The 13,998-nt window shown below is 35.7% G+C and overlaps 1 protein-coding gene across 5 annotated transcripts in view; it reads right to left on the bottom strand.

Annotated features, from left to right (window-relative positions):
- Positions 1-13,998, bottom strand: part of LOC115626365 — a 31,537-nt gene that overhangs the window by 3,301 nt on the left and 14,238 nt on the right. For 3 of the 5 annotated variants that reach the window (XM_030521717.1, XM_030521719.1, XM_030521716.1), the window contains 3 exons: positions 732-838; positions 546-657; positions 30-483 (listed from right to left, as the gene is read on the bottom strand). In XM_030521717.1, the coding sequence (XP_030377577.1) occupies positions 30-483; positions 546-657; positions 732-838 (673 nt within the window). Of the gene's footprint in view, positions 1-29; positions 484-545; positions 658-731; positions 839-2,274; positions 2,448-10,628; positions 10,727-13,998 lie in introns of those variants that run through there. The other 2 variants (XM_030521720.1, XM_030521718.1) reach the window with 2 other exon arrangements.

Genomic DNA, 13,998 nt, shown 5'->3' with positions numbered 1-13,998 from the left:
ATCATCTCTGAGTAATTTGGGATACCTACAGGGTTATAGAATGAAATGCCATATCTTTTAAGCGCGGGAATAGCCACATCTGCTCTCCAAGTGGTGGGATTGCAGGAGCCGCCGAGAAAGACCTCGACAGGCTCGTTGATGGAATTCTTTTTCTTTTTCGTGTCATCGACACTGCTAAAAGATTTTGTACTGCGGAGTTCCGTGCCATAATTCTCGGGCTTTTTGATATTATAATGCGTGTTCTTAGACGTTGCTGTTGAGTTGCTGGTGGACGAAGACGATGACGATGGCGATGAAGATGTCGAAGAGGACGATGAGTTGGTTGAACTCTTTTTTGTAGCGGGTTGCAGTTTTGTAGTTATATTGGAGCTAGATTCATTAATCGCTTCTTGGCTGACATCATCTACTTGTTGTAATAGAGGGCTTGAGGTTTTTGTGCAATTAAATTCACAGAAGTTCAGTGCATTCGAAATCGTTGGAGCGCTACACAGCATGGGGAGACAATCGATTAATGTTGAAATATAATCACAATTTAGACAACATACCGAAAACGCTTCAAATCCGCAGCCAATACAAAAAATTGTCCCACTGTTAGACCATTATTCTGTCCCTTGCTTTTGCGGGAAACTTTCTTCGCCGTTTGCAACATTTCGATAACTACATATAGAAGCAACAATTTAAGTCAGTTAGTAAGGAGAATAGATAGTAGTAATGGGACTGGTGTTACTTACTCTGTGCCTGGCTGGGATGAAAACTCATTTCCTGAAAGAGCTCTTGTGTACGCCCTTCTGGCACCACATTGCAATGTGCTTTGGCTCGCCATACATCTAAGAGTTCTCTGTAAGTATCAGATGTGGTATACATGGGGTTAGATAAATAACTTTAAGTTTTCCTAACAATATAAGAGTGTATCCCAAAAGTGTTAATTGGTTAATAAACGTATTAGATGTTGAAGAAAATGTTTCTCAATCGCTTTTTTTAAAAATTGAAGTCAAGAAAATATTCTATCAGTATTCTATTGTTTGTATTTCTTTTAGAACAAATATATTGAGCACTGAAACTTTTTCGCGATATTTATTTTATTTTTATTTCAAATTCTTACAATAAAGAACATAGGTTGGAACTATTAGCGCCTATCAATTAAGAATTAGCTCTCTTTTATTCTCGAAGTAAGATAAAATGTTGTCAATCAGTTCAAGTTAGTCTGAGAAAGCATTATAATGTTGATAGGATTTTGAAATCTAATAGCTAATTACCTTATGAACAGAATCGTATAAGAACAGTATTTAAAAAAGTTTCGAAAAATTATCACCTGCAATATGTTTTTCATATCTTTTGAGAGACCTGCTTGCTGGGAAAACGTGCTTTAAAATTAAAGTGTTCCACTTTCTATTCTTTTTTCGACAGAAACTTAATCTTGTTCTATTTGTCACTGTTCTTTTCTTGATATTTCAAAGTAATGGAGCTTTGAAAGAATCCAAGTAAAGGAGAAAATGATGTTAGAAGAAACGTTTCTAATCCATGGCATTGACTGCTTGTGTTTAGTTTTGCAGAAACAGGAAGCATAACCACAATTTAAATTAATTCTGGCTGATGTTTTTGTTTATTTCCAAACACACTGCTCTGTTTAGCTTGAACATTAAACAGCAGATTTCAGCAGATTCTATATAACGACTATATAGTATACACATTCCTTAAGCGTGTAGTCTTCTGTCGCAACTTCAGAAATGGCGAATCAGGAACTTAGCTGCTTATCTTGGCAACTACATACATACATACATACTTATAAGTAGTGTGTACAGACATTTCATTAACGCGCATTAATTGCCATTTACGATAAGTTCGCACTAAACAGCAATGAACTCTCGAAGGACAACAACGAAAATACAAAAACACACCTTAAAACACTGTGTAAAAAGCTGAACATTAATGGCTAGCCAATTTTCAAATGCAATTTTATGCCAGGCACGTTCCATAAGGCGGCGACACATGTTTCCATTTCGAAACACCCAAAATAATAAAACACGCGTCATATAAGTAGATCTGAAGTAGTCTCAGCTTTGTAGACTTCGTTGGAAAGCCATAAAAAAAGCAACGAACACACAATATGAGGAAAAACACGGGCACGCGCTCGCGCCTTACATGAGAACAACAACAAACTTATAAAAAAAATTAAACTACAATACTTATAGTATGTACAAGTAGGTATGTATTTATTTATGGCCCGATGCGCTGAAGCGGCGTAAACAACAACAGCAACAGTATAGTATTTACGTGAATATTTTTGTTGTGGCTACCGCACTGGGAGCTTCCATTACAGTGGAAGCTTCAGCTTCCGTGTTTGTGGCAAGGCAATGAGTAGTGGATGTCGTGAGCAGAATCAGCAACAACAACAACAGCAGCAATCGCGATGGTAATTGCATCATTGTACAATTGCAGTTTGTCTAAGAAATTTTTTTGAAATATTGCTCATACGTAACGTAGGCGTCTAGCATATAGCCGATATGAAGCGCTTATAAGCAACACGAGCTGGTCAGATATTTTGTGCGACGCAGTTAGTTGATTTCCATATACATATTATACTATGTATATATCATATATTTTTACAATATATTGTATTTTTGTGAACAGCGAAAGCGCAAATATGAAATCATGCGCACAAATTTGTAATAAATAATAAAAATGAAATATCCAAAACAAAAACAAAGACGCTTTTGTTTATTATTGCTGTCGTCGTTGCTGTCAATTCACATTTTGTAGTTGATTTTGTTAAATTATAATATGTTGTTACTGCACCAAATGAGCTTCAAATTGTGACTGATGTTACAGGAACTGATGATAGACATAGAGTCTTGATAAGCCTCGTCTTCGGTGACAAATATCATCAGCTAGAACTGGGCTTATCAATTGGAATATTTATAGCGAGAGAGAGAGAGAGAGTCTGGGGAATGACGTCAAGCATTAATGTGTATTTAAGATTAATACATATTTACTCATTAAGCTTGTCGGAAGAAAACTTGGGAACAAAATTGCCAGTGACATTGACAAATTAAAATAAATTATTCTCGATCCATTTATATTATTCATTTAAACTGTTACAGCGCTCTTAAACGACCTTCTATGTTTGCCATTTCAATAAATCAATGGACCTGTAATCTCCCAGTTGAGAGAGAAGAGGCCGACGAACTTACAAATCAGTTCCCATTAAGCTGGATATCAAATCATCTTTAACTTTGAAGAAGCTACTTTATTCTATTAATTCTAAGAGACCTGGAAGCTATATCTGTGAGAGAATTAGAACCTGAAAAAGAATATCTTCTCTTTAAAGCAATAATATTTGAATGCACTTCCTTTTGACTATCGATTGAGATGATGAAATGAAATTTACATAATACAATTTTTAAATAAAATGTTCTCCTTTTAAACTAGTCTAGCTTGACGTTTTTAAAAACTCAAATACCATGCTTCTACATTACTTTAATAATACTAAGATTTTGATAATTAGTACGCGTACAGAAATCATCAATTATTCTCTAACTCTATGAGCACCCGGAGAAGATCGATCAACCATGAAACTACTTCTTTAAGGAATAAAATCGTCTTCAATTTGCACGTTTAGATCTTCGTTCGTTTCTGAGAATCAAGTTCTACTCTAAGTCTATTAGGAGCGCCTTCAATTTGCACGTTTCCAACACAATTTTAGATCTCCAATCATTTCTGAATTTGAAATACTAATGACCTAACAATGACAGAATAATTATATATATTATATTTAAACAAATTAGAAAGCATTATTTTGCAATCTTCAATTTAAATACTACACACAATTAGGTTGACAGAGAATTTATAAAAAAAGAACAACTGCTAATTACATTTGTTGTTTTTAACAATTTGTCAAATAGTTTTAGAAGTCAATAAATAGATAAGCTAAGTACAAATAATGCGTTAGCAATACTCGTATGTGTTTTTGTTAAATATTGATGCGAAAAATTAGCAATTAATTATGAAAGCGACTTAAAACGCTGCAATATTTGTTGAAAAACGCGCGGAAAACGCGCCCAATTAGTTGCTGTTGTTGTTGCTGCTGCTGCGGCTGCATAGTGACAATATTTTTTTATGACCGAACAAACTTGTCCGCACGCTGTTGGTAGCTGCCCACACACGATAACAACAACAACAACAATTAAACTGATCATAAAATATGCACAATATAAGCTATATTTGTTTTCTTTTTTCTGGTTTTGAGCTGAGAGGTAAAGAAACTCAAATGACACATGTTGAGAAACTAATACTACAACAACACGAAGAATACACACACACATGCTAGATGGAGGACAGACCTGTGCAAAAAATTCAATTCAAATGCAAACGAACGTACGATCCGGCGATTATGTCATTGCCTTAAAGAATCCAAACCAAAGTGAATTTAGTGCAGGCGGCTTTTGAGCGTTTTTAGCCGGTCTAACTTGTCTAGCGGTTTGTGTGAGATGCCAATTACATGACTGCATACACACACACACACACACAAACTCGCACTCTAAGCAGCCCACCTAAGTTGCCAAAGATGCACGCCCACATGGCCAAAAAGAGAAACACCTCCGTCACCTACCAAGTGTGTTCGTGCCACTAAATTTGGCATATCATTGAGAGATTTCTTTAAGGTTTCTTTTTTTTTACTTTGTCTATTTTCGGCTTCGGTCCGCACTTATGTATGCATACATGCATGCATGTTTGTGTGGGTGCCACAGGCGTCCAACTTACGCCATATTTGTATTTTGGTATTTGGTATTTTAATGGCAGGTAAATTTCATGTCTTGTATACAAAAGCGTGTGAGAGTCTGCTGATGATCGCATCAACAACAACAACAACCACAAGAATAGAACAATTCTGACTAGCACTTGGCAACCATTTGCAACATTTCCGGTTCCTGTAAAAGGAAAAGCAGCAGAGCATATGCGAGTGCAGCATTTATTTATATGCCAAGCAACCTAGCAGACTGTTAGAAGCGTCTACGTAAAGTAATAAAGATAATTGGAAGTACTTGCTTGTTACAAAATAAAAAGTGCAACGATAACAGTTTACACTATTTCCGGATCCCGGAAAGAGAAGAAGCAAGAGAGTGGGACTGCTGGGTTTATTTACTTAACAGAATTTGTTTAACAGTTTATGTTATTACATACATATTTAGAAATACATAGTACTTTTAAATTGCTAAGGAATGTACACATTTAAATTAAATTTTAGAGCCATTAGCAACTATTTGCATGTTTTGAAAAAAGGGTTAAAACAATTGTATACAACAGAAGGAAAGCATATAAGAGAGAGAGAGAGAGAGAGGAGGTGATGAGTAAGGCTGCAATTTTAATTGCAATGCCAGAAAAAGTAACAGACTGTTATAATTGATATGCCAGAAAACTTAACAGACTGTTAGAATTGATATGCCAGAAAACTTAACAGACTGTTAGAACAGACCGTGTGAAACAACACATTTGGAAATACTTTTGAATCCTTGGTATACAAGTATAAAACTAAATTATATTGCCATTAGTAAATATTTTCCTACAATTGAAAATTTCAAAAAGGTGTATTTACATCCCATTAATTGTGAAATGATGCAGGTATTTAAAAACGGATACTTTGTATAATCAAGAATATAAAATTAAAAGAGAGCTGATCTCATTCAACCTGATCGTGAACCTGATCACTGAACTCTAGCCCGCATCTAAGGAAATTGCAAGCATTTCTTTGACCCTCCAACTGTCACTGTCGAACGTGATTCATTTTCGGTCTGATGAAATATTTATCTGGATTCTAAGAACTTGACATGATGTGCTACATACTGTGGTAAACAAGTTTTGTATTCGTTAAAGCTAAAACGACGCATATTCACACGTTAAAATTTATTCATGAATAAGCAATAAGCAGCAGCCTGGGCTATAAATTATTAAAGCAGAGTAACAGAAAGACAAAAAGAGAGGGATAAATATATGTAATGTCTGTAAACAAAATTGTTTATGTTTTTCGTTCAGGTGCTACCGGAAATAGCCCTAGCTCTAGATAAGCCATATTAATGGGCCAGGCAAGCATTCAAAAGCACGCCAACATAGTAAATGTAATGGTCAGATAAGCAAATTTATAAACTGCCTATGTATGAGTCAGATTAGATAGAGGATCTAAAAAATCATACGTTGCGGCTCTGATTTGTAATGGAAACTATGTAAAATGTATGTCATCGCGTCATAGCTTTAATCTTTTCCAAATAAATGTGAAAATATATCGCTCTATTGTTAGATTTCACAATCTCATACAATTTGAAAAGCCGACAATAAAAAGTATGAAGCACAAAGGCTTTTTTAATTATCTTTTACGAATAGATACAGTTTTAATTGGTTTATCTGTGGGAAAATTACACAATTTGTACGAAAACCGTACGAGTACTTAAATATAACAATGGGACAAAATGAAATGGTTGTACTAATATATTAACCGAATAGTAAAAACATATGGGATGAAATATATCGATGATAAACAAATGGAAGAACAAATTTGTAAAAGAGCACTACAAACATAATCACGTTATTTCTAACGTGTAGTCTTGTAGTATTGTATTGTAGCCTTTTTCAAACTATTTAGAAGAAGTTATTTGTAGCAGCAATTAGTATTCCTTTTTCATAGTTAAGCCATATGTTAAACTCTTTTGTATTCCTATTGGAGAAGGTTTAAACTAATCTTTGGATATCCTTAATATAAATTGTTGAAACACATCGAATGGTTATCTGCTTAAAAAGAAAATAGACAAGCTCAATTACTCAACTTTTTGCTTCTAAAATTAAATGCTATTATTGCTCACTGTCGCACTTTAGACACGAAAACCTAAGCGGTTAATTAACACCTCCATAAGCGTTTGTTGTTCATCACTTCGACAAAAAAAAATGCATTTAGAATTTTGGCACCCGGACAATGCGAAATAACGATTTGAACGCCATAATTGCACAATCATTCAAATGCGATCTATTAAGCAGACATAAAAACAAAAATTGCATCTTACTAACGACGCGTGCAGATGATTTCATTGACCCAAGCTGACAGAGACATAGAGAAGTGAGTAATAAACAATTTCCGAACGCGATTAAACAAAACAGACATAATGTACATTGAACTTTTAAATGTGTCTGACATTCTGTCTGCGCAGTGTGTTGAATGTCGGACACTTAGAGAAAAATCTGGTGCAATTTTAACTCAAATATGAGGCACAGATAATTCTTATCTAAATATACCAAAGTCTTACTTCTAAACTTTTCGATGATATGGTGTTTAAGCAGTAGCTGTTATCGAAACTAATGTATCGAAAGCAATGAAAAATTGCATATATTCATAAAATAAAATAATAATAATAAGTATAACAAAATATACCATTAACCAATTTTCATTAACTACAACACTGTAGTTATTTTTAACAGCAACAGCTATCGAGAACTGTAAAAACAAACAACTCTCCCTACTACACTTCTACTAAGTAAAATTTTCTGAGTGTACTGACATTTTTGCATTAATGCGAAAAAATTTTTGGGGGCGCCTAAGCCAAACGCTAGGCATATATTTGCATTTAACAGCTTGTAAATTAAGGCAGAAAACAAAAAATATTTGCATAAAAATCTGATGAAAAACATAACTGCTACACATGTCCAAACTGAGTTGAGCTTTGATCAGGGAATGAGAGGGAGAGAGAGCAGGAGGGAGGGGCGAGGGGGGAACAACAGATTAATCAGCATGCCGCTATGCACGCTTGGCAACTATAATAACAAAAACAACATTAACAATGGCTGTGAATAAACAGAAAAATTAACAAGAGGTGTGTTAGATTTGTTTGTACAACACTCGTGGCGCCCAACTTACAGGTAACAACAGGTAGCAGAGCCAACCGCAAGAGCGACAACAACAACAACAACAACAACAGCCAAAGCTCAGTCATTAAGTTGCAGCTGCTGTTGCTGTTATAGCTGCGCGACGCCCGCGTAGACGCCAACATTGACGACTCGTTTCAATACAGTATCAACAGAAACACACACACACACTTATACACATTCACACACTTGCACACTCACACACTCTTACTCTCACAGAGCAATAATCGATGATGAGGTCATAACTAATAATAAAAATGACTGGGACGGCGGCAGCTGCCGCTCAGCAACAATAACAACAAAGCGAGACAAAGAGCAATGCGGCTCACTCATGCGGAGCGTTTGGAGCAAGTTTATAGCATAAAAGAGCGGATGGGGAGCGCAAGCTATAGACGGAAATCGAATTGGCGCGTCGTGCTCTCTCTTCTATGAACGTGAAAACATGTGTGTTGGCTATTAAACAGCTGTTTCAAAATTCTGTCGTTCGCATTGTTGTTGCGCAAATGTTTTTGGCTTAGCAAAGACTTGGCTAAATGAAAAAAAGTATTTTATTTTATTTATTTTAATAATTGTCGCAGTTTTATCGCCAACACAAACACAGTAAAAATTTATCAATGGCGCGTCGCCGAAACTGACGTCATTTTTAAGCTCTTTGAACTTTCAGGTACATGCATATCTACAAGTATGTAGAAAGATACCAGCATAGGTATTTAGAAGCACCTTTGTACATACATATGTGAATGAAATGGCATTTTGATCGACATGCCAGGTTCATAAATCAAAGTTCCTAAAGCCCTAATGAGAATTTGACAAATTTCGTGTCTGACATCAGCAGAAGAAACAGAAGAAAGGAAGAAAGAACAAATGCCACCGAACGTGTTATGTGAGATAATCAATGGAATTTTATCTTCCACTTTGGGTTGGGAAATACTGTCTTAAATATTAAACAGTCAAGATAATGCGAAAGCAAGCTAACACTATCGATCGTTTTTAGAGAATACTATATTACAGAAAAGTAAATAAATTACTCAGCTTCACAATCTCACTCATGAAAGAACTTAACGAGCGCCATAGATATTTTTAATTAAATAATGGGTTTTTTGATAATCTAGAGTTCAATAGCAAAGCATAAACCGAAAAGAGCAGAATCTGTAATGCTTCTGACCTAAAACCTCATTAGTCATTAGTGATCATTCAATATAAAATCAAGCACACAAGCTTGACTTTTGACTTCTAATCTTCTGCACTACTATATGATCTCTTAAGTCTCGAGTATTTCAATTGCATATTGAACGAACGACCAATTAGTAACCGTAACATAATCAACAACCTACGACAATTTAGTTACTTACTATCTGCCCAATTGTGTGTTGATTTTTGACGCTGTTCTAATGCCATTGTAGGCGCTCCCTTACTTCTGACAACACTCCGGCTCCTACACAAGCAGACTATTTATAGACGGGACGCAAACACGACGTTATAATGTTAAATGGGCAGACAATGCGGCAAGTCGAAGCTTTCACAGAAAGCAGTTAGACTATAAACACAAACATTGGTAGTCTGGCAGACGACAGGCTGCCATTTAAGCTGCTCGCTGGTTAGTTCTTTTTGGTAGACAAACAAAACTGAAAGACATAACGTCATCATTTTGCTGGTCATCGTCATCGTTCAGTTAAAAGCGTACGAACAACAACAGCTTACAAGAGTTTTTCTATTCTAGAGTATTATATTCACTTTGCTTGGCTTTCGGCATCATTACAATGTCGTTGTCCTATAACCTTTTGCGGTCGCTCGTTGGCTTCATTCGCTTTATTTCGGTTTATTTGTGACATCAACATTTATTTTTAAGTTACATACACAACTTTTTTCCACTCTTTCCAATTCTGCTCTCCAATTTTGTATTTATTTATTTCACATGCGCCGTATTCCAAAAACTGTAGCGCAGCTATGATATCACTTAGAAATCATTTGTTTTGTTAGGTAAACATATGGAAGTATTTCGAATTCATTTATTTATTTATTTTTTTCGCTGGGCCTGGAACGCCAAAAGGTGTCGATGGTCGACTGGACGAAGTTTAATTGACTCGATCGTTTTTTGTACAAGTATGATTTCAAATGGATTTTTGTCGTCAATCACTTTTTTTTTAAATGGCTATAGCTATCGTTTCGGTAATCTAATCTGAACGCTTGGAACGCAAAGAAATAAGTTATTTGTGTCAGTTTGTTTGGCAACCATTAGATAGAGCGAGCGATAGGGGAGCCGAAGGGGTAATTGAAATGCACCAAATGGCCTTGAGATTATACAACGTCTTTGAGTTATAAACTAAATTGTAAATTATAGTAAAAGCCAACTAAGCATAATAGGACAAATGTGGACACATAACAAGAATTTATGGGCTGATCAGACGGATGAGTAACATACAAGTTTTTGTCTTCAAATCTTCATTCTTTATGTATGTTTCATTATGTAAATTCGTTATGTAAATATCTGTTATGTATTTAATAGCATTTGAACAAGAAAGTAAGGCAAAGCGTGGAATTTTTTTTTATAAGCAAAATTGAAATATTAAATCAAACATTTCTACAGTTAATGGATTTGTTTTTAAATCTATTTGTTTTCCATTCGAATATTTCTGTTTTATAAAACTATATTTTTGTAGGATATGCTTAGTTTTTGAGTTACTGGAGAATTTGAATATTAAATAGACGCTGTATCGTCTTACCATTAAAATTAAATGCTGTGTCCAAATATTTAATAAATCCAAATATAGGGTAGTAATGGTAATGGTTTATAAATTAACAATATTCCATGAGCAATGACCACAAATACAATTCACAACTTTTACAGCTCAGCACAATTTATTCGTATCTACAGGATAAACAACCGCAAAGATTCAACAGCGGTTGGAGAGAGGAATGATTTTACAACCACACTTTCTGGGCGCACACGGGCAACTGAATGCGGTTGCTTGCACTGCGCAATAGCGACGTTTTCCCACAAGTCTTAATAATTACACAATACAAAGAACAATAAAAGCAACAACAATAATAATAACAAAAACAACAACAGCAACAACAAGAACGACAACATGCAACATGTGCGCCCAATGAAGCTTAAGAAAATCATAAGCAAAACAAAGCGAAGTAGTAAACGAATTTTGATGTCATGGCAGATTATAGCAGACCTATTACACATCTACTAGACGAGTATGTGTGTGTGTGTATTTGTGTATTTATAGCGATTACAGGGCGGCAGAGGCAAGGTCTGTCCAACCATAGAATGGTTCATTTGCTTAATACCGTGTTAAATTAATAATTAAGCGAGGCATTCAACCGGTGACAGACTGCGATATTAAACTAAAACCAAAAGGGTGTTCTCTTTTTAAATTAATGTGTGAGACATGCAGTAAGAAAATTTTCAGAGAAACGCTGCGGAATGAAGATCTGTTTGTTTGTTTGTTTGTCTGTATGAATGCACGTAATTCAGGAACTAGGTACCCTATAGCTATCAAATGTTGCGTTCAGATACTTCAAACAGTTCTGCAATACAAGTTTATTTCGAATTATTGATATGTCAAGAAATTAGCTTAAATAAGCTGACTGACAAAGATTAGAAAGTGCTTGGGATTGTAATCGATGGTATAATATACGTAGGGTGTATTTCAGTCGATTGCATTTGTATTTAACATTCATACTCATTGCTATAGCTGAGTCGTGTAGTATTTGATGATGTCATGAATTATCGTTTTCTGATTGAAAGTATCGATAGCGACTCACTAACACACAGTCACACGGCTTGTCGGTTCACAACAAAGCACTGAGCATGTCAAGCCTACAGTCTGTCAGACCACATACAACTAATACTCATAATGAAGTTGTCATCGCCACATTTGGCTGCTGTCACTTTTGTTGGTGTTGTTGTTGTTGCTGTTACGCCCATGCAGCCGACCGCACGCCATAGGCCGACGGCCTTCTCGCGTGTGTTCGAGAGTGCGTATGAGGTCAACATTTCAAAAATAAATAGGTTACATGTGCCGCCAACCAGCCAGCCTATCAAGAACAAACGAAATACTTAGAGTGGACTAAGAAAACCCGGGGCCTTAAATGGCGTGCAATATTATTTTGGTGAATGACGGCAAATCGAAAGCATTTCGATCGCATTACGGAATGCTGAGTGGGTGCTATTTTATTTGATCAACGCTTTGTCACTCCCTCCCTCTATACTCCTTACCTCTGATCTGATAAAAATCGGACGGGCAGGCCTCTCTTTTGTGCAAGATTAGTAAACAGGCCCTACCCGATCGACAACAAAGACGCAACTACTTCGACAAACCTTGATTTGTGGCACTCATTCCAGTTATAGAAGGGCCTATTCGCACTTGAATTTAGATCCCATTGAGTGGGAAGATAAACCTAAAATGGTGCCGCTCATAAGCCCTACGAAACAACTGAAGAGAACAGTCTTTATGGAGTTTTGGAGCCCTATTGAATATTGAACGTTTCGCTGTCTCATTATTTTAAATCTTCCCTTCAGAATCATTGTAGGAAGTATTTACTGTATGAATGTTTTGCACGTCAAATGGGGGAATGCAAATCGAATTGGCGAAATGAGTACATGAGTCAACAATTGACGAGGTGTGCATGCGGGTCAGGTGAGGTGTACAGAGTGAGGAGCAGTCAATCACTTCTGCTGTCTGTCTGTCTGTCTGTTGTGAGGTCATAGAGTTCCAATTAAGAGGTAGTTGATATGAAGGGCAATTATACTCTGAAAACTTCAAAGGAGGACTAATGAAGATATAACTTAACAGTTCAGATAATCTTGATATTTTACAGATGAATCTTTCAGTCTATAGAAGATGAAACTGATTTAACCATAGGTTGTTTGTAGATTTGTTAGATTCTATATTGCGGAAATGTTTAACAAATTAAAAATAGGCTCAGACATGCAAATAGTTTGCACACAATTTCGTCTAAGTGTTATTAGTAGGCAATGAAGTGTAGGTGCAAATGAGGTTGGTTTTAGCATGAAGCCATCATTTGATGTAGCAATGGAACTGATATGACATACTTTTGAAATTTGACAAATTATGTGCGTGTCCGACCATACCTTTAATAGTTTATTAACAAATTCAGCTCATGATGACATGCTAAAAAGTTTTGAAAAACGTAAATTATAGATACCATCATTAAGTATTTAAAAAGCGCAGCTGAAAGCGTCCTAAAGATAGATTTAATCGCTATCGTTAAATGCATGACAGACATGAAGATTTCATTCAGAATGACAGAAACCAAACAGAATTATGTATACGTCTTATCCAGTTGTTGTTTGTTAAGCGACCACATTTTGGCATTATAGTACATACATATATGCTATTTGTATTTATATTATGGCGCTCACATGATTGAATGTGATACATAAATTTAATTTTTGCAACAATTTTGCTTGTTGTTTAAATATTTGCGATATATACTATACATATGCTATAAGTATTTCTCATTTTATCTGCCGCATATTTGCTCTGCAAATTATAGAGTGAAGCAGCCTCAGCAGCCTCAGCAGCCACCACCAACGCATTTGTGCGCTCGGCCTCCAAAATTCACACTTTCTTCGACTTAGGCGATTATTTTTAGAAGCGAGAGCGCATAAATAAAACGACGGGCGCAAATATTTAAGCGCTTTTGTTTAATGCTCATAAAAATTATGGCAATGAATAATGTAGACCATGAAAATGAGGTGCATATGAGCATAAACAAAAGCTGTCTATACAAACAAATACTATACTATATAATTAAGTGGGCAACTACTTTTAGCAGCCATGACGGCAACATCGTTTAGACCAAAAATAGCCATAGCCATAGACAACAATTAAGTTTTGCATTGCTCATAAAAATTGGTAAATAATTACACATAGTTTTTATGCCTTGATTTGCTGGCGAATGCCAGACACGCATCGGCTTACTGTACTCGTAAGCATGTGTGTAGCTTTAATTATTTGTAAAGGTGACAACATCACGCATATTGGGAACAAACTATTTGTATTTGCCGACTGGCATATCTAACTGTCATATAATACGAATGCATTGTTGCCATAT

This window comes from Scaptodrosophila lebanonensis, unplaced genomic scaffold, assembly GCF_003285725.1.
Source record: "Scaptodrosophila lebanonensis strain 11010-0011.00,11010-0021.00 unplaced genomic scaffold, SlebRS2 tig00000085-arrow-pilon, whole genome shotgun sequence".
NCBI lineage: Eukaryota > Metazoa > Arthropoda > Insecta > Diptera > Drosophilidae > Scaptodrosophila > Scaptodrosophila lebanonensis.
Note: the sequence above shows the minus strand (reverse complement) of the source record. Positions and strands in the feature narration are given on the sequence as shown.